The sequence below is a fragment of the Vanacampus margaritifer genome, chromosome 1 (genome assembly GCF_051991255.1).
Source record: "Vanacampus margaritifer isolate UIUO_Vmar chromosome 1, RoL_Vmar_1.0, whole genome shotgun sequence".
Taxonomy (NCBI): domain Eukaryota; kingdom Metazoa; phylum Chordata; class Actinopteri; order Syngnathiformes; family Syngnathidae; genus Vanacampus; species Vanacampus margaritifer.
In genome coordinates this window covers 34,219,396-34,240,942 of record NC_135432.1, presented here as the reverse complement: position 1 = coordinate 34,240,942, position 21,547 = coordinate 34,219,396, and the positions used below count along the sequence as shown (strand labels likewise).

The following is a 21,547-nucleotide window of genomic DNA, read 5'->3' as shown; positions in this document are numbered from 1 at the left end:
GCTCATTAACGTCATTGGCGGCCCTCCGTAGGTTTTTACTTGACATCTTTTAACGTCCATGGCAGTCAAAGAGTTAAGTTTTGTGTCTTTCACACACCAAAAAACCCAAACCCTTATCATTCGAAAGCCAAGATGCACTAGTAGGCAGAAGGGTCATACGTCTTTGATGCGTTTGCTTTGATTTCATGGCAAAATGATGTCAAAATGTGGATACAGTCTTTTAACTAAGGCTAGAATTGAATAGTGACAAATTAAAATTAATTTTTTATCAAACTTGACCTGGGCTTTCAAGGGTGCCCCAAATGGCACAATTTTATTGGCCTGGAACCCTGTTTAGGAAAAACCTGTGTAAGATGCTCATTTTCCTTAGTATTATTGTCAAACTTGAACTGAAACTAGGGAAGACTTCAAACATTGATCCTGTAGTGTTTTCCAGTCCACCACACTATTTAACATTCATTTTCAAGGCAGATTTAGTGAAAAATAATTAGACAAACATAAAATGTGTCCCTTTTTTTGGTATTCAAACTTTCATAACTCAGTGCCAATATTCTGACTGTTGGGGGAAAAAATCAGTTTTATCTCTAACTCATTTGCTCCCAAAAATGCATAAATACGTTGTATTTTTTATGTTTTAAGTGTCCCAAAGACATATTTATAAGTTTTATATGGGGGGGGGGGTTATGCTGGTGCATACAGAAGGCAAAGAACGGTTGAAGAAATGGTAGTTATTACACAAACGGCCAGCAGGTGGCAGCAGAGCATAGGAAACGAACCAGGACCATGATGAAAAAACTCTATTATTATAAGGCGCAGTCAAAGTTACGGGTGCTATTTCTGTGTTTAACACACACATAAGGCGCACTGCACTATTGGGTGCACGTACGGTTAAACATACGCTAGCTCAAAACATATGGTAGCATGCTATTATGCTAAAACATATGCTAGTGCTAGCACATGTTTTTAAAAAGGCAGCGAGCGGAACAAAACTAAGTTTGGTTGAAGAACAATGTAAACAGTGAGTTCAGTTGTACTTGAAGTATATAACAATGTATTCGCGCTGCTTTTTATCAACCCTAATCCGAAGTCCTCATGATCTTCTGTATCCGAAACCAACAACTGGGCAAGTTCTCCAATCAAACATGCCAGGCTCCGTCTCATTGTCAGGATCAGTCTCGTTGTCGTGTCCTCGGAAATGATGCCGGTGTCTGAAATGATGCCAACAGACAGACTGCCTGAGCCAATTGGCCTCATGGAGTTGAACCTTCAGTTGTACAATAAAATTTCCATGGGGAATGTCCTTCCCTGAACTATATGTTCCCATCTCGCATTTTAATATTTACACTAGGTTCTGGGTGGGCTCAGCTTTGCCCCTCTCCTATTATCTCACTTTAGTTTATTCTCAAACTCTATCAGTTCAATGTATATTCTTCAAGTGTGTCAATATATTTGGCATGGCTCATATATCTCTGAATGAGAAACTGTTTAGATCGGGTACTAGTGGAACTCACCACATGTGGCCAGCCATTAAAATCCACTTAAAGGTCAAGACCACTGTGACTTCACAAAACATGTCTGTGGCCATAATTGGTGAATTCAGCGGCATTCATCTTAACATTTTGCACAAATGTCACAATAAAATCAGGAAGCGATGACATTTTCTATCCAAAGGTCAGGTTGATTGCTCCTCAACAACAAAACACTTGCTGTCATTCATCATCCAGCGCTATAGACCTAATCATGCGGGCGTCATCTAGCCTGCCTTTGAATATTTCAGCGTGTGCGCGCCTTCACTCCTCACAGCAACAATAGCACCCTCAATCTCTCTCAGTGACTGTCTTTGTTCCCCTCCCCTTTTAGTACCTATAAATAGAGGTCGACTGTTCCTCAAGGTTGAGGAGCTTTTGCCTGCACTTACACAACACATCTTGCATGTGGAGAAGTGCTGTGTTTTGCTGCCACCTGTTGTTAGAAACCTGCTATTAAGCAGTTAACTGGAATGATGCCAGCATCTCATTTACTTTGAGTAAACTCAGCAAGCTATGACATGCCAAATCGGGCGTGTTGTCAGTGCAGTATTTACGGGTCTGGACCAAAGTATTGGCATCCATGATCTTTACCAAATCCTGGGCCAACCGCATTCGACCTGGGAAAATGCTTATGTGGACAGAGGAAATCAAAAATATTGGTGGTTTTAATTAAGCATACAATGAACAACATCCTTCCTGTGGTGTATAATTGATTGTTCTTTTACCTCAAATAGTTGAAGGCCTTGATCCTGTCAAAGGAATCATACACTTGTCCAAGACACTTTTAGATTTTTCTAAGAAACATTTGGAAGCAGTCATCTTTGTTATAGAGTGAGCAACAAAATATTAAAGGGTTAGGGTTAGGGTTAGGGTTACTGCTCAAAAAATGAATGCAATCACACACCTTATACGCAGGGGTGCACATAAAAATGTTGGCGTTGCACAAAGAGTTAAAAAAAACACAGTAAAATAAATTCTAAAGCTCTTTCAAATTTTGGAGATACTTGAATTCAATTAAGCATGCTTGAGCACCCCCAAAAATGGACTATACATGCCTATTTTGCATAGGTTATATAAATATTGCAAGGGTGCCTATTAATGGTGTTATTACACCAAACATTTGACTTAAGTACTACACCTGCACTTAAAAATACCAATACTTTGTTTATAAAAAAAAAAAAAAAAGTACTTAAAAATTGTCTTATTGAGTCATTTTTCCTGGCTGAAAATTTCAGTTCTGTATTGGTACCAGTACGGTGGTGTGTGCATAATGGTGACCAGGACTATAGATCGATGATAGATGAGGCAGTCATAATGCAACCATGCTCCAACCAGTCATTCATTATTTACATCCATAGCTCTGTCAAGTTGCTGCGAATATATCTCAGCTGAGGCATATTAACAATTGAACTGCATGCTGTGTCACAGTCTACGTGCTACGTAAACTAATCAATTTAACAGCCACAAATTAAGTATGTTCGTCTCATCTGCAATTGGTGTTTTGTCGTCCCTAATTTTTCGTGTTGTACTTTTGAACTATGACATCACAGAGGTGAAGACAAACAATTAGCTGCCCAAAAGCTGTTAATATAATAAGAAGTGGCTTCTTTGAGGTTTTAGTGTACTTACTGTAATTCTCTGACTTGTGGGAAAGGAAAGCAACAGTCACCAATGCACTTTTCAGTCATTTACTGAAAGCCGGGAGAGCAGAACACAGTGAGCACAGTCACACGGAAGCTGCTGCAGACCACATAGTTCTCACCCTGACACTAACAAATAGACTCATCAACATCACATTGCATCCCACCAGGCCTTGCCTGCCCCTTCAAGCTGTTCTCTGTTAGCCTGGCAAGCCACACCCACTTTCTTGAAAAAGAAAGTGGGTCTAGACAGGCGTCCATAGACAGCGATTCGGTACGAGCCAAAACAGGCCGGCCAATCAAATTTGTCTATTTGCATGACGTCGTTTTCGCTAACGATGTTTGAATATCAAAACAGAGTGACTCATGACACCATGAATCTTCAAGTTTTTCCTACAGCAATGACATAGGTCATTCACTACTGTCTCTCTTTGTCTAGTAGCCATGTTGGATTTTTACTCCGTCTCCGCAAAAAAAAAAAAAAAAGATCTAAACGAGTTGCTTTTCTGACGTCACGTCCGTCCGCTCTTTGCTCATTGGTTCATTCCACTGTCTGTTAGCTCAGGTTTGCCCCGCCTCAGAAATGCAACTGATAGGGCAGTTGACCAGACTCTCTATCCGGCAAAGCCGCGAGTGAGTCTGGATTTCCAGGCTAGCTTTCTGTAACAATTTGGACAAAGATATCTTTACAATAGCCTTTTTATTTGACCATTTACGACTGAAACATCATCTAATTAGTAGATTAACACCTTGGCTGTTCACAATGGGCACTCGTGCAAGCCCATAGTTTTCAGACTGGGTTCAGGTTAGAATTTCTCGCCCTATTTAATATTCAATACTGGAGTTTTTTTACATAGAGGTTTACAGCACACATCTTAAAAACCCGTTTTCAATTGTTACATTTTTTCCAATGCTATACAGGTGTATCACTATGAATAAATGTAGCCAGCTCAAAACGGGATGTAAACGCTATAGTTGCCATAGTCTTTTCCTTTTTGTTTGCTATCAAGAGAATGTCCTGCATCCTATATTTTATTTTGCCAACATTGGAGGCTTGTTTATTGCAGCTAGCTAAGTGCTGCTATCCACAAATGCCAGAGGCTTCTCACACACGCTCAATGAATTTTCGTGCCAACAGCTTTAGTAGCTACGAGCAGGCTGTGTTTGATTTACTGGAAGTTAAGTTGCTGTCAACTTAGACCCAGCTGGTGTTTTTCCACAACAAATGACACAAAATTTGAAAGCAATACTTCCATCTCTTATTTATCACCCTCTTGAATTTAGAAATTCCAATTCTTTCAGAAATTGGATTTGAAACCAGAGGGACTACAAAGATTTTTAATCTGATAGCAGCAAGTTGTGGCGATGGCTTGCACATTTCTCCACTAGGAGCAGTCAATAGAAAAGGGATGACATTAGACCAATCTGATTTGATCTGCATCCTAAGTGCTTTATGCCTTTGACCATCTTGCCAAAAACTTTTCCTGAGGTGCACATTTGGTTTGGTAATTTGATTCCATTGAGTGGTGCACAAGTGAAAGAATCAAAAGTTCCGTCAGAATTTTTTGGGGACTCAAAGTGACATTGTGATTTTCTTCCTGACCTGCAAGTTTTTGTTTGCTGTTTCAGTTGTTTGTGGGCCTGTCCTTTCCCTACGAGGGTCCTGCCCCCCTGGAGGCCATCGCCAATGGGTGTGCATTCCTCAACCCCAAGTTCAACCCAGCAAAAAGCAGCAAGAACACCGACTTCTTCAAGGGCAAGCCCACCCTGAGAGAGGTGACACTTTTGACAGACTTGAAATGAAGCATTTTGCTGCACAAGCCTTTGCATTTGTGTAGTAACTGCTAATGTGCTCTCTGCCTCCATGTATGCAGCTGACCTCGCAGCATCCCTATGCTGAGGTTTATATTGGTCAACCCCACGTGTGGACTGTTGATATTGATAATGCTGCCGAAGTAGAACGAGCGATCCGCTCCATCCTCAGCCAGAAGGTAAAGGCATCAAAATGCTCCATGATTTTGTTTCTTTTTTTTAAATTGATATTTAACAGAGCAACCTGAGGTGGGAATACGCCAGGCCTTCAATCTGCTGCTGCTGCTGCATTGTGCTTTGTGAGATTAAGAACAACGACTTTGTTCATCGGACAGAGCCTCATATGCTTTGTGATCCCAGAGCCTGCCAGGCTCCAGCTTGCCCTCGCATAACTACCCTCCCCCCATGTCCACCACACTACACAAGGACACTGAATGAGTTGTGGATGATTTGGTGCAATAACAAAAGCCTCACTTGTTGATCTGCCTGGCTCAAAAGCCCCGGTTCCACTACAGTTCAATTGATTTCAATCCTTCAGCACAATTTTCTTTGTTTCCATTAACTAAAGCACCCAACGTCAGCGGCATCCATCGCAGTGCTATCGTACCTAAAAGTATCTCACAGTTTAATAGCTGGAGTACCCAATTGCTATCCAGTCGACGCTAGCCATCTCAAGGCCGACCATTGCAATCCATATGGTGGTGTACTGAGCTGTAGCACTTAGCTGTGGCAGTCCTAGACCAGTTTTACCCGAGGGAGTCGGCTGGTTAGTTAAAGGTTAAGTCAACCCCATTTTTTTACATTTTTTTTTTCAATATGTTCTATGCAGCCCCACTAGTCTATATATGGTATTCTGGTAAATATTGTGTTAATAAATATAAGTTAATCAGCAAAATGTAGCCATTTTTATCCATCTAAGGGTGCAGCCATTTTGCCAGTTGCTGTCGACGGAAGATGACATCAATGTTTCTCAGGTTTCAGGTACCAACCAATCACAGCGCAGCTTAAGAAAACAGGTGAGCTGTGATTGGTCGTTGCCTGAGCCCTGAGCAACTATGATGTCATCTTATGTCAACAGCAAGTGGCAAACTGGCCGCAACCTGAGATGGATAAAAAACGGCTGGATTTTGCTTCATAACTCATTTTCCACAAATGTTATATTAATCAGAATGTCATGTTTAGACTAGTGAGGTCACATGTACCATATTATTGTCAAGAAATGTTTATGGTTGACTTTCACTTTAACCTAACCACAGCATGACAGTCGCATTTTATAATAATGCTTATACTTAGACTTGGCCTTGTAAAATGCTGTGTATTCCTCTACATAGCTTTTTATTTGTAGGTCAAATAAACTATAATCATCCGCTTTGTGATGTTTGGGAAAAAAAGCAACCACAATCCATTTGTGCATTCACTTTTTATTTTAATCTCATTAAAATTCACATTAAAATGTCTATTTATTTATTTTTATTTAACAGGAAGGATATATTATGTACCTAACATTGACTTTAAAAATAAAATGGAGAACTGTGCATATAAGATGTCTGGCTTCCGCTGGTTTGCAGGTTTAGGTTAGCTAGAAGCATGCAATCAACTCAAACAGACATAACACCTGGCCTCTTTTTTGTTGCCTGGAATTTACCGGCTGCAGAATGAGTTACACCCATGTTTTGCCCAGCGGACCGAGTCGTCGTTGCCTTAAGTCGTTAATAAGGACTTGCATTGTGAAATACGCCTTGTTGGACCTTTTACACAAAATACAACAAATCTGACTCGAATGTTGAGCCATGCGCATTAGTTTCGCCTATTACATCAGCACTTTATCACGGTTGTATTATTGACAGTAATTGTATGTCTGTGTTTGGATGAGCAGATTGAACCTTATTTGCCATTTGAGTTCACCTGCGAGGGGATGCTGCAGAGAGTCAATGCCTTCATTGAAAACCAGGTACGTGACATATTAGTGAGATATTGTAGGAAGCAAATCAAAAACCTAATTGGACTTTGATTGATGGACTGTGTGATGTTGCGATGCGTCCTGTTTCGCCAGGACTTCTGTCACGGTCAGGTGATGTGGCCTCCACTTAGCGCGCTGCAGGTGAAAATGGCGGAGCCGGGACGCTCCTGTAAGCAGGTGTGTCAGGAACAACAGCTCATCTGCGAACCGTCCTTCTTTCAACACCTCAACAAGGACAAGGATCTGGCCAGGTTGCGTGCAAACTTTTGTTTTGTCATCACGTGGCACTCGTATGAACTGCAGTGTTGTTTATTTTGTCATTGATCCAACAGGTTTGGCGTGGACTGCCAGACGGTGGAGTCAAGCGCAGACACGGTGGTACCAGCCTACAGCGAGAGCCGCCGCCACTGCATCTTTCAGTCCGACCTGCTTCTCTTCAGCTGCGCCGGCGCCCACCAGTCGCTCAAGCGCGTCTGCCCCTGCCGTGACTACATGAAGGGCCAGGTGGCACTCTGCAAAACCTGCCTATAGCAGCAGTAGCAGTAGCAGCAAAACCAGCCAGGCTCCTCTGAGGGAAGCATTTTGGACAGACAACCACAAGACTGGTTGTGTGTTGATCATATTTATTGTTTTGTCGACTGCTTAATGAGAAGCACCTCTGCAGGAATTGACCCGAAGTGGTGTAACATTACTTGAATCAACAAAGGGAGTCATCTTGGACTTACAAACTGTTGAAAAACGACAGCACATATCAGTGAGTGGCGTCCAGTTTGTCTCCAGGTTGAGCAGAAACGCACGCAAGCCAACTGTCCCTCCCCACCAGCTGACCTGCTCCCTCCCTCTCCCGGCCCCCGGCCCTGCTTAATCTGAATCTCTTCTTTCTTTAGGTAGGTTTACACTGGAACACCCACGCCCCCAACACACATACTAAACAAACAGATGGCTAGTTTTACACTGTAACAAACTTCTGTACTAAAATAATGAAAGTCAACTATTGTATAGAGATCTAGATTTTTATTCTGAAGGTATGATCATTTTCTGAAATGTCTATTTGCGGATATTTTGCCCTGGAAGTTTTTTTTTGTTTGTTTGTTTTTTCATTCAAAAATTGCACACTTAATTTAAAGATACCTATTATGTACAAATGTAAAGTTGAGCAAGAGTGTATGCTGAATATACTGTAGAGGACAAAAGTCAAAAGGAGGAATGGTCCTACACGTTTCACCCAGTAGGAAGATCACGATAGAGATCGCTGGCTATAACTGCCTTGGTGTCGCCATGTGGCAGGATTATGATTGTCATTTTTTTATGATTCATTCTTTTTTTCCCCTCAGCACTTATCCTATTTAGGGTCATGCAGAAGCTGCAATTTATCTTGGCGGATTTAGGACATGGTAGACCATGGACAGATTTATTATTATTATTATGTCACATATGTAATAGATTACTGTGGTCTGTATCAGTGCTATCACCCAGTCAAGGCTATCAAGAGAACAATTGTAATAACATGTTTCTCAGAGACATGGAAATCTTGTCTTCATCAACATAGACGAAACCTTGAAAACAAAACACCCCCAAATAATGCCAACAAAAATTGCTTGCAGATACACTTTCAAACAGGTTAAAGTGCACTATACATTTGTATTTGCGTAAGTTTAACAAAATATTAACACTGTACGTTGTTTTTATGGGTTCTTATTTATTTTATATACTGATGTTCATCCGTGTTTTTGCTCTTTACCTTTGTTTCCTTATTTATAAAAGAGGTGTCTTTTATTTATAGAGAGAAGTTTGAAAATATCCCAGAAGGCTTACATGTCTTTTCATGTATGACCACCAGAGGGAAGCATTGTATACTTCTGTTGGTTTGAGCAGTTAATGAGAATTGAGGCGCAATACTTGGATTATGTCAATAAAGCATTGCTCACTGTATGGTTGCTATCAGTCAGGGGAGGCTTCTTTGAAATTAATGACGGGTGATTTAAGTTCATTCGTCTCATCTTTAGTAGCAGCCTCACTTTACTGCGACAGTCAGCAGGAGTTTCATAGCCAAGCTCAAGTGTGAGTCCAGATATCCACATCGTTTCTGGCAAGCTGTTTTTGCTTCAGACTTTGTATTCATTTGCTTCCTCACAGATGAGTGGCGTGCAGCAAGGTCGATGTTTCAGAGAGCATGATGTGCCTTTACGATACCGCGCCCGTCTCATCGTAGGCTTTGATTATCACCCCCCAAAAAATAAACAAGGGAAGTAAAAGTCCAGTCCCTAACTTATCTGCCACCATTAGCTCAAATCTGTTCTGATTTCTTTACTACAATCTGGTGTTCTGATTTCTTCCTCTTTAATTTAATATGTTTTAAATCTGTAATATAATGAGTGTGTTAGGTAACTTTCTTGTGCATTGGGGAGCTTTGTGAATGGATAAAACTGTTAGTTTGCAGCCATTTGCAGATTCCGAGCGAGCCCCAGATATCTGCAGTAATTCACTGAAGTCCGTGTTTCCTGCTTATTTTTCCAAGTAATGCAACAATCTCCGCATATTTCACCTTGAGTAACCGCTCCAAAGTAAATTGGATTGTATTGGCTTGTAATGCATCAAATTGAATCTATTGCTGGTGCCGTGGTACAAGATGACATCTACTTGATAGCTAAGTGGACCAGCCTGGACACCTCATGTTGTTGAAAAGATTACTGTTCACAGTTGAGTGCAGTGGTTGTATAAACCGGGCTGTCCTGTCTAAACCAATGAGACATCAGCCAGTGCAGTTGAGTTCCTGTTTGCCTTATACTTTTGAACATGCCTATTAACACACGCATGTATATGTCTCTCCATTTTCATTTACCACTGTGGCTTAAATGTACAATAGATCTACATTATACATCTGAAAGGGGGAACTGCGGCAAACCGTTATCGCAGTTTTAATGAAATTTATCAAATGTACGTAACATTCATTAGATGACATTTGTATTGGTCATTCGAAAAGAATTTGAGGAAGCAGCTGATATCAATTTGAGTGTTCATGAAGTGTTGTGTATTGGATTGGCCCAGATTGCTCATCCTTTTTTGTCATTTGTACAAAGCTGTCCTTTGTACAAATGACCTTCAATGTTTTGTTGGGTATTTTTTGGTGCTGTAACGTATCATCCAGAACGTTTCCCGTATGCAGAAAGGATAACACAAAAACATTTTTGTGTTCACAATTCTCAATGAGTACGAGGGATATGATTTTATTTTTCAATAAAGTTTTTTTTCCTGTGAAAAAAAGTCTCCGGCTGGTTAAACATTGACATTACAGCAGAACAGAACACTTACTTAATGTTGAGACTCAGCCGCAGTGTGTCCAGCTGGATGTTTTTTTAATCAAACAAAAATGTCCACATTTGGAACATGGGCACAGAAGGACAATACAAAATGAATATTGAAAAGATTTTGTGCCCACAATTCACAATTGCACGCATATAATGAAATCCAATTGATCATAATTGGATTCTACTTTTCATCCTAAATCCTTAAGGACTTTATTAAATATGATTAACAGCACAGTGTATACATTCAGTTACATTCAGTGGTGCTACCATGTCGGATCTAATTCTTTGAAAGTTGCAGACCAGCACAGTTCTTCACATACCAACTCCTTCGTGACCTGCTGCACTGCCACATAAGAGTCAGGCCTCTTGCGTGACTGTGGGAAAAGTCAATGTGCGGCGTAGCAGTTTGTGTACACTTGTTCGAGAAGCCCCATCTCGGTCAGCAACGTCTTAATCAAATATGGAGGATGTTTGATATACACTACATTCTAAAACGGCCAACATCTTCAACACATTTTAAATAAATGAATGCAGAGGATGTTAGTATCAGCACATAGATTCTGAAGAGAGTCTCTGGCAAGAGGGTGGATTGCGGGGGGGTGCTGCGTCAACTGGCCCCTTCCTCTCTCCAGTCCCTCCCTGCTTGTCCACATCTCTGTGAGCCAGACGGCGTGGCTTCACTCAAAGCGCTCGTAGTTCCTGGTTTGTCTCACCCGTGGGATCATGTCCAGCAGCAGCCTGTAGATAGAAGGCCAAAGGCATTTATTTTTAAAGCCATGCCGAAACCATGCCAAAGACTTGTCACTCACTTGACTCCATAGGCAAATATGATAAGGCCAATGAGGACACCTATTGTCCCATCGAGGTACCACACCATGGGCTCGTGCTTAAACACTTCCGCACTGATGAGGATGGAGAAACCCATGATGCCGCCCACCAGAGAGTTAAAGCCTTCAAAGAGAAACAAGCAGCTTATTGACTTTTGCGGTGTGATGACCTCCACGTCCGCTCTCCCTTAGTGTGACTAGCGTACCGTCCGTGATGAGGGACCGACTCGTGAGCACTTTTCCCAGCATGAACTTGATGACAGCCAGGAAGATGCAGACCACGCCGCTGACAATGGAGACGCTGAAGAGGAAGTCGTCCTGGCGGGAACAGAAGGTTTGACTTTTAACAGTGCAATGGCAGCATCCCTCGTAGGATTCTGAACTAGGTCCGCTTATGTTTTCATCATTATTTCAGATTGCTTCTTGGAATATGTAAATGCATTACTTTTGACCTTTTGTATAATAAATGAATCTACATGAGCCCAACTCACCTCTAGTAGTCATTCCCAACCACTGTCCGACTTCTAACGAATGATAAATGACAGACCGGCAAATGTTACTGACGTGTCCACCCCTGAGAACTTCTCAGTCGGCACATGTACCCAAAGCAAGGCCCAAAGTGACCTTTAGCTCATTGAAATTCAACACATTGACGCAGTAGTTCGAGCTTGACTTGGCATTTGGGCCCATGGGATGGAGAAGAATACGAATATCCCCCCACCCATCCACCTCCAGAAAAAAAACAGACTGTGTGACAGAAACCCTGCACAGAATGTGAATTATGCTTTGACATTTACTTTTGACACCCAAAAATCCCTGTGTGGAATTGAAAAAGCGCAATCGAAGGAGCATCAGCAAGTGGGGATCATCTTTAGCTGAAGATTTCAGTGCCGAGCAGTTACATCAATCCTGGTGTTCCACAAACCTCTGATGAGGTTGAAATTCTATCATCATACATTTTCCGTCCAGATTTCCCAATTTGTCCTACTCACACTTCCTCCACTGCGTCTCCACAGGGACGGACGGCCATTGGTCCAATGACACCAGCACTACTAACTTGAGGAGCCAAATGTGCAAGTTCATGATCACCTGGTGAAAGTTTGTTTCTTCTGACACCTGTCATCGAACAGATGTCTTCGTTTTAGGACCTGCTCTAGAAATGTCGAACAAAGATGTGCAGTACTTATTTCTACAAAGTAACTTCTGTGCCGGACGCCAGGAATGACTGGCCTCCACTTCAGTGCTTCAAGTGGTCAAATATTAAGCAGAGGAGTTCAAAATCGATGGAAAACCAGCAGTGTTTTTGCCCAATTCATTCAAAAACTTCATCTCACATAAACTGGGATTTCAATTGGGATTAAATTCTCACCCTGCTGCTTCACGATAAAGTGCTGCTTCGCTTGTGTTGCAATATCTGCTCTTACCACTTCAGGCAGCAGCTTGGTGGCCAGGTCATGGATGGCCTTGCCCATTATGCACAAGGATGACAAGATGAAAATCACGCCCAGGATTACGCAGGCGCTGTGGCAGAAAAGATGCACGTTAGAAACCAAAGAAAAAACAATGGAGTTAATCCTTCCTTAGTTCGTAGAGGTTATATGTGGTTCTGCAATTGATATTTGTTTGGCAAAACACTATGAGTGATGGGAAAGAAAAGTATGATGATAAGTATGGAAACAGAAAAAAAATGGAGTGATGTGGGAATCTAGTACGCATGTCCCTCTGTTCTGCCTACTCCAGGGGTTGCCAAGTTCGGTCCTCGAGAGCCCCTATCCAGCCTGTTTTCCATGTTTCTCTCCACTAACACACCTGATTCATGATCAGGATCGTTATCAGGCTTCTGCAAAGCTTGCCGATGAGCTGATCATAAGATTCAGCTGCGCTCAAGGACCGAACTTGGCCACCCCTTGCCTGCTCAGTAAACTAGCGTCTAGCTAAACACAGTGAACAGTAACATCAACATCAACATTCAGCGATCGTCCTTCAGGCCCTCTCCATGTTCATCACTGTGACTGTCATCCAAATTAAGTGTTCATTTTGACAGTGGTCTGTTTGACCTTTCTATTTCATAAGTCTGAGCTTCCCTGCATAAGGTGCTGTTCCTGCGACCCGCACCCGGATGAATGGAAGAAGATAACTGGATGACAGTAACCAAGGCAACAGCCAGCATTACGTTGGATAATAAAGCAGGATGCACACCTGACATGACAACATCTTTTTCATTGACGCTCTGTTCCCGTCAGGATGGTTAAATATCTTGAATGTGTTACCACGGCAACCTGTTATTATTCTGCTCCACTGCAGTGACTACTGTGTTCATGTGGCAAGATGATGGTGATTGTGATGATAATAATCGAGAACACACAAGTAAAGGGAGGCGTGCTAATGCTTAGCAAATTAATATGTTGATAGTATACTAGTCATGAAAACAGACATTGACATGAAATATGACCCAAGTGTCATCTGGCTTGGGCTACAATATATAATATATGTTAATTAAGGAAAGTGAGACTGATATGCAAATAATTTTTCTGCCGGGTTGGTGCCATAAGATATCCTTTCTCAGAGTCTCTCTCTCTTTTTCAACCCCCCCCCTCTCCCTTCCTTGATTCTCCCCTCTCTCTCTCTCTCTCTCTCGCCCACGCACTCACATACACACCATACTCAACCAGGTAGCGTGATAAGATACAAGTTGCTCGACTATAATTAGTCCCAAAGGGCCGATGCAGAGGGCTCACACACTCACATAAAACAACAGACTTCACGCTGAATCACCCTATTTCTCCCTAGGAATGTTTTTATAGCATTTATATCACTATTTTTTTAAGGTCTTTAAACACACTTTAAAATAATTCAAACATTCAAAAAACTATTTCATACATTGAGAGAGAGAGCCAGATAAGCAATGGATAAGACCAAAATATTGGATAATGTGCTTATTCTCTTGCTCTTTTTTCAAATGTACAGTGTTATACACAATATTATGCCGCCGCCACTTAGTGGCTGTAAGTGGAACTACACATCAAAATAAACAAAATTAGGTTACAACTGGAAAATAATGCAACCGTGAATCAAGAGCCCGCGATGGAGGGAAGTTGACCGTGCACACACTCACAGACATTTATTAAAGGACTCACTTGTATTCCCGATGAGCTGAATGGACGGCTGCAGCATTGCTGTAACGCCACAGCACAATGACTGAGGATAGGACATCCAGCGTGGCGTCAAACTGAAGACACGCAAATGACATTTAACAACATTCGTGTATGTTTCAGACACATTTTAAACATGTGAATCCCACTTACAGCAAATCCAAAAGCAGAAGCACTGTGTCGCATGATGGAAACAGCTGGAAAACACCACAACAAGAAATACACAATAATGTGGAGTAGTCTGCATGGTTTAAATGACCTGTCAGCAGCAATCATTTTGAAATGGCAAATTAGAAGGACAAATACAATTAAAGGTATTATACAGAAATACACAAAGAGCAATACTGGGCAAGAGAACAGAGTTGTCCAAGTCGTTTGGTTTCAGTGTCAGAAGAAATTGTGGTAGCCAACCCATATTCGTTCACACAAATCCAAATATAAAAGAACGACTCCCGATATTTGATTTTTATAGCTTTCCTTTTTTTGTGGTTTGGATAGTCTTAGTTATCTCTCCCCTCACCTGGGAAACTGATTAGACTTCTGCTTCATTTTTTTTCTATTTTGAATTTACTGTGCCAGTATCTTCTTTGTTCTTCCTCTATGCTCTGTTACTATATATTCACCCTAGTATTGTCTGTTTACGTGTGTTTCACTATTATTATTATTATTTTAAAGAAAAGAAGAACAATTAACTCATTCACTGCCATAAATTCATTTAAAAAATAAAATTAAAATTAGGGGCGACAAGCAATTACTTTTTTTTTATTGTAATTAATCACATGACTTAACTAGTTAACTAATGATTAATCACAAATTTCTAAATGAACAATAAAAAAAATCTATGTTTTCATACTATTGTTAACAAAAGTGGAAAAAAAAAGTTAAACTAATAGAAATAGTTCAAATGAATTTTTGACGTTTATAGCCGTCAATGGCAGTGAATGAGTTTTGTAGAAGTGAAGTTCCTTCTGATTGAACAGTATTTGGTTAACTATTGCCGCCTAGAGGATTGGTATGCTTGTAAAAATGCTTAAAAAAGCACTTATGCGGTTTAGTGACTGTCACCGGGAGGGGGGAATATTCTGTTTAAAACAAAAAAAGTAAAGCCCGGCTGCATGTAAAACAATGCCACAGTGAATGGTAATCACTGCTGCATGTAATCTTGCACACCTGCAATGGAGTGAGAGGGAAGAGAAGGCAAAGGAGGAAGGAAGATGCAAACGGGAAGTGGGGCGGGTTCCTCTCCTCCCTGGTTTATTTTTAGCGAGAGTCACTAGGGGGGCTGACAACCCCCTCCTCAACCACACACGCAAAGAGCTCTCTTCCCTTTCATGCTATTTGTGCTCCAGAAATAGTGAAATCCTCCATTTCCTCCTCCTCTTTCATCATCTCGCTACATATTGTTTTTACCTGTCTTTTATCAGAAATTGTTTACTATTACTTGGTAATGTACATTGATTCCCCTTGTAAGAGTGAAAAAGGAAAAACACTGGAGCTACTTTATTTGGCAAATCAAATCTGGCAGTTGTTAACATGGAAGCAACGCTATATGTGAGTGGGCGGGGCTATGTGGCAAGGCGTCACACACCTAACATAAACAGGGAGAAAGTCTCATGCTCATGAGGCTTGCTGCTATTATTTGCATGTAAAGGACACTCTGAACATTGGCTAAGGCGGGGTTAGGAAAAATTATGGCCCACTGGCCAAACGTGACCCACTCTGTTAATTCATTTAGTAGGGTTTGTTTGTTTGTTTGTTTCTTTCTTTCTTTCTTTTATCCTAAAATCAGTTGTGTATATATGTAAAAACAAATCTAGTAAGCTAAACTGTGTTGCCTACAGTACAATGTACACACATCTGACTTTTTCTTATTGAACAATTAGTTAACTTTTTTTTTTTTAACACGTTTTTACTTTTTACTTTTTTTCCTTATCAATGACATGGCCTATCTGTCTGATTTTGAAAATCATATGTGACCCTTAGGCACAAAAGTTGCCCACTCCTAGTCTAAAGTCTTGCACGTGAAATGTGATTAGCCTGGAATGTCATTAGCTGCAGATCAGATTCAGGCATGTGGATCTGTTCCTCCTCACTTCCTGTTTCCTTCATTAGGAGCCAAAAGGATGAATGGCATCAAGAAGTCTACAAGCTGAGCCCGCCAGCAGTTAATTGGCTCCTACTACATGACTGTCACATCTGACAAGCGCACTGGCTCATTTCCATTTCTTAAACTCTGGTGCTGTTTTTTTTTTTTTTTTTAACATACACAGACTTCGATATTAGCTCTATTCCAGAGTCCCACTCGTTCAAAATCTGTCAAGGATCAAATAAGATCTAGAAGTGAAATTCTAGGTGTTCCATGAACATGCCAAGAGGTACAGTAGGTGCATCAGTGTGATAAAGCAAACACGGCACTGCTGCACATGACAAGTTTCACACGCATGCAGTGCAATGCTAATGTTTGACAGAGATCTGTCAGGGAATGGCAGCAGATGGTGAAATTCCCACATATAATTGGTAGCGGGTTGGATGATGCCATCACATTTACATTACTCACATCGGGGTAACAAATCTCTATTGATAACGCTGCACATGAAACAGGCCAGCTAGAAAACCAGAGGTCTCCTTGAAGACAAGAATGAGGGACTTCATGTTTGTCAGAGTGTAGCAGGCCATGTACAGCTCCAGCAGTTTAACATTCACATGGCACGGAGGCCAACTATGACCGACTGGCCCACCGCTCCAACAAACGTATCAGGACGGCGCGTGTTTTTCCGACAACATGAATTGGACTCACTTTCACCCTGCAGTAAACTTCCATTAATGAAGGCACACAGTGCAACCACACAAAAATAACTACTGAATTCTAAACTCAAATCACATACGCTACATCAAAAGGGACAAAAATTGGCTTCCCATGACAGCATTCTTTCCGCCCTGGATTATTATTTTTTTTTATTGTATTGTCTGATGACCTAAAATCATTCTCATGTTATGATTTTTGTCGTTCCATGTTTGTAAAGCAGACTGGGCTTAAATATATTAATTTATGCAAAAATTGTCTGCCAATACACACTATTCACGTGACGTTACTGAACCACTCCTATTGACCCGGCGACCCACATGCCGTTCATGGGTCCAAGGAATGTCAAATGTGAACGAACAGAGGAACTGGATGTCTGGAGAAGAAACACATGGATTTCAAGGATAAATCAAAAATATTTCCAACCGACAAAGTCTACCAAAAAGTGTGTTCTGACCAGTTTGTTTAAGATAAGTATTTGGAAGATTGTTATAATGCATTTTACCGTAATGCTACTGTGATATATGTAACCCGCTCTGGCTAAAAACAGATCAAGCAGTCAAAAGTTTCAATTATGAGATTTCTCCAAATACCCCGATCTCTCTATTTTCCTTTCCCAATTGTAGTCAAATTGTATGACAATAAGGGACGAGTCAATAATGTTGTTGTTTTAAATATGCTAGCACTTGTAGCTAGCACAGTCGGGGAACTAGCTAACTTGGTCTCAAAATAATCCGAGATGCTTCACCTCTAATTGACTTCTGTAAATGCGCATAGCAACCAATAAAAGCCGAAAGTATACCATACCATAATTTGACCCTACATCAGCATATAGTTGAGCAGCAGATCAATAACAAAGATTATCATAAACAAAATAAAATTCAGTGTAAGCACAACGGAAGCACAGCTGAGACGTTGTAAAACTAGACACACCAAATGGAGCGTAGATCACGTCATCCCGTGACGTCATTGAATACTATCATTGGTCCCCAACCACCGGCCGCGAACCGGTACTGGGCCGTGGGCCACTTTGGACCGCACAGTTGATTAAATTGATAAAAAAAAACTCAATATACTTCCGGTTAATTGATTAGCCAAGGCTTAAAAATATTTTATTTTGAAAAGTGACGGGATTCTCTCTATTTACGGCGGGCTCTTCACGCATGTCCGGATGCTAATTATCTCAGTCGCGTAGCACTGATGCTATTTGACAAGTTAGCAAAATGAGTAAAAAAAGAGACATATTTGGAAAGTTTCTTTGCAATGGAGAAAAGGCCCAGTGATGAGACAAGACAGGAACTTATGACCAATATGAAAAAGAAAGATGCATGGACTTACAGCTACAGGTGATTCCCACGCATGATTGCCCGCTCTGCGGCGAGCGACTCTTAATTTAGCATTATGGTCAAATGAATACATTCCCAACAGTGTCACTCAAAAGTGAACATCATTTTCTTTGGATATACGATGCAGCTCTTCTATTAGATCTCACTCATTTAAAGTTCTTATGAGACATTTGGATGCCCAGTCACTCACTGAAGGCGGCGATGGCAAGGATGATCGTCGCCCCGATGGACGCCCAGGACACCCACAAGGCCTTTTTGCGATAGCTTTGTGCTTCGTGTGGTTTCAGGCGCATGCTGCTCTCCAGAAGACCTGCAGGGAGGAACACGGAGCACGGTGACCCTTGAGGATGCAGCTGCTGTTAACTTTTAAGTGTAATTGATTTGTACTGAATCTTTTGGAACAGTTTGTTTTCAAACATTAGTTTTTTATATGTGTGCAATACAATTTAATTGGATGGATGGATGGATGAACCATGTAAGTTCAGTTTTTTTTCCTGATATTTAAGCGCATGTGGCAACATTCAAGCTAGGCATAATGTTACATTGGTTTACAATAATAAATTAGAGAGCTATACACTGTGAAATAAAACCTGAATGCTGGATGCAGAAAATTTAATTTCGAATCGCTACTGCCACGTGTGGCCGAAAAATGAAACTGCACATGCCACATTCCCTTCTCACGTACACAATGCGCATAAGACGTCACATCTGCAAATAGAGGATGGGAAATTCAAATCGGAAACCAGTCTGAAAACTATTGGCCAGAGGCTGGCAGGAGTACCCATTGTGAACAGCTGGTGTTAATCTGATCATTAGAATACATTTAAATTCACTAATGGTCAAATAATAAGGCTATTGTAAAGATATTTTGGGGCAAATTCCTCCATAGGGCAGCTTTATGGTTGGCGTAGGAGCCCCATGTTTGATTTGTTTATTAACCCTCCAACCACTAAGGGGCAGTGTGTTTTTCATGACCTGAGCTCGATGTGGGTGTGTGGCCAGGCAAGTTAATTCCTCGAGTTGACAGGTGTCACTGATTATGTAGGGAGAAAAAAACACTTTTCTATTCAATTGTATTGTACTTGGGCGTTTTTTTTAATGACTTTGGTTTGCGGATAAATTATATGCTGTGACGTTTCAATAAATTAGATCTTAATCATAGTAGTGGACAAAGCACTGCTTGTCATTTGGTCATACTTGGGGAGGAAAGTTATAATTTTTTAGCTAACTTAATGGTGTAAAACGCTTAGAACCACTGGTTTAAAATTAAAAAGTCGTATCCCAGGGTCATTTTCTGGGATCTAATATTGTCTCACGTCCTGCATTTTAAATGCAGTGAATTATTATAGCCTCCAAGTACGCTAAGCGGAGCGTTCCTCTCCAAGATGCTCTCTGACTCGCTTGATTTAAAAGTGTGAAGAGTTTCCCTTGGCACATATTTATGGTCTTTACGCACCGTGGCGCGTATCCGCCTAGTGTCAACTTTACCTCCGTCCTCGATGCTCTCGGTAATCCTCATCTCCTGGTCCATCTTGATCAGCTCTCCCTGACTGCTGTTGCTGGCCTGGTGACGCTGCTGGTCTTCTTCTCGCTGCTTGGGGGAGTCCTCCTGCTCGCACTGACCGGTTCCCCCCGTGGGCTCCTTTGCTGCTGCCGAGTCCGGGGCGGCGGGCGAGTCCGGTAGTTTGGAGTCGGTCATGTCGGCGCGCTGCTTTGCGACTCCTATGAGGCGCTCGGAAAAATGTCACACCCGCGTGAGAGGTGCGAACGCAGGCAGACCGGGAAGAGAGGAGACAGACACAAGGCGGAGTGAGTCGGGGAGACTCCCTGTCTACTTGCGCAACATAATTATGCATTCAGTCTCGTTCACGGTGCGCTTCTCACTTGAGAGCCATCGAACACGACGTTCCTTCGAAAGACCTCATGATCAAATGTGTAATGTTGAATATTTAGGTATATCGAAAATCTTCTGCAGGCTCCGCACTCCACCCTCTACATTCCCCTGTTTATGTATGTTTGTGTACTGGTCCCAGGGGCGCTCCTAAACCTCTGGAGGCCAGAAAGATTATGCAAACCCAACCCCAAAAAAACAGGAAGATGGATCAGCAGAAATGTTGTTTGTTAAGTAGTTGATGCATATAAAATGAAAAACAAGCAAAATGTATTTTAAAAAATAAATAGATGGAAATACACCAAAACACAACAATTTTTTTTTTTTAAAGAACTAATTGCTGCCACCTGTGTTAAGCATGCTTCATTTTGTTGTTGGTATTTTTGACAACAAGCCTGTTAGTCAAGGGCCCCATTCGGGAGAGTCTCGAATCTTGATGTGTCACAGTGACTATGTTTACATGCAGGCAATAACCCTTTTAAAACCAGAATAATGGCAATATTCGGGTTTTGTAAGGCCGTACAATAACCCGAATATGCTCTTTTATCCGGCGTATTGTTTTTTCGCTGTGCGCATGCTCTCTCTTTCCTTCTTCGTCTTCTTTTTTTCTTCTTCCTCGCTTATTTGAATTTGCCAAGAATCTTGGTCTTTGTAGTAACTAGTAACTAATTGTATGTGCAGCTCTGTCCCATGAATATACTGATTTCTCAACTGCGTTTTCACGTTATTTTGTGTCTCTACAGCGAAAATGCTTGTGAAAATGTTTGTGTCTATTCACACATATATACGAGTATATAAATCCGTGCTTCTGGCGTGCAACCCACCGGAAATACTCAAGCCGGTGTGAACAAACATGACGGCGCAGCAAAGAACCACACATCAAATGCTTAATTTCATGTGACATCACAGATAATTTCAATTAAAGGTGAACTCAGCAAAACGCGAAATTGAATTTATTAATGCGCTGACCAATAATGGTCTAATCATGTCACATGGCAACTTTTAAATTAATAGAGGCCAACATTACTCTTACAAAAACTTCACAAAAGTGTTTTGTCCCAGCAAACATAAATGAACGCTTCCATGGTGCACAAGTGGCACTGTGGTGATAAAACATCACATGGCCACTAATGACACGGGCTGACCAAGTCCGCGTGAGCCACCCGGCGGCCGCTCACCAGTTGCCATAGTGACATGACCTCGTGGGGGTGCGAAGCCCAACGTCACGTCCCCACTTTGTCACACGCCCAAAAATGTCAAAACCATTCAAACCAAATGA

At 41.4% G+C, this 21,547-nt stretch overlaps 2 protein-coding genes across 2 annotated transcripts in view; one reads left to right on the top strand and one right to left on the bottom strand.

The window, feature by feature from the left end:
* The window catches only part of mgat5 (alpha-1,6-mannosylglycoprotein 6-beta-N-acetylglucosaminyltransferase), a 71,140-nt gene extending 62,267 nt beyond the window's left edge, over window positions 1-8,873 (top strand). The window contains exons 13-17 of the mRNA XM_077550735.1: window positions 4,799-4,945; window positions 5,044-5,160; window positions 6,858-6,932; window positions 7,035-7,192; window positions 7,274-8,873. Of these exons, the coding sequence (XP_077406861.1) occupies window positions 4,799-4,945; window positions 5,044-5,160; window positions 6,858-6,932; window positions 7,035-7,192; window positions 7,274-7,472 (696 nt within the window). The 3' untranslated portion in view covers window positions 7,473-8,873. The remainder of the gene's footprint in view (window positions 1-4,798; window positions 4,946-5,043; window positions 5,161-6,857; window positions 6,933-7,034; window positions 7,193-7,273) is intronic.
* Window positions 8,874-10,141: 1,268 nt separating this feature from the next.
* LOC144038321 (transmembrane protein 163a) lies at window positions 10,142-20,406 on the bottom strand. Its single transcript, XM_077550746.1, has 8 exons — window positions 19,866-20,406; window positions 18,568-18,687; window positions 14,382-14,425; window positions 14,214-14,305; window positions 12,501-12,597; window positions 11,283-11,394; window positions 11,059-11,200; window positions 10,142-10,987 (listed from the first exon to the last, which is right to left on the bottom strand). Exons 1-8 carry the CDS (start codon window positions 20,074-20,076, stop codon window positions 10,927-10,929), a joined length of 879 nt encoding a protein of 292 aa, XP_077406872.1. The 5' UTR covers window positions 20,077-20,406; the 3' UTR covers window positions 10,142-10,926.
* Between the last annotated feature and the right edge of the window lie 1,141 nt (window positions 20,407-21,547).

Excerpts from the sequence above, each read along its gene's own strand:
- LOC144038321 (XM_077550746.1), bottom strand. The coding sequence starts at position 20,076 with ATGACCGACTCCAAACTACCGGACTCGCCCGCCGCCCCGGACTCGGCA. Across the intron at positions 12,598-14,213 it reads TCAGCTCATCGGGAATACAA|CGCCTGCGTAATCCTGGGCG; the intron begins GTGAGTCCTTTA and ends TTTCTGCCACAG. Across the intron at positions 11,201-11,282 it reads TCGGTCCCTCATCACGGACG|GCTTTAACTCTCTGGTGGGC; the intron begins GTACGCTAGTCA and ends TTCTCTTTGAAG.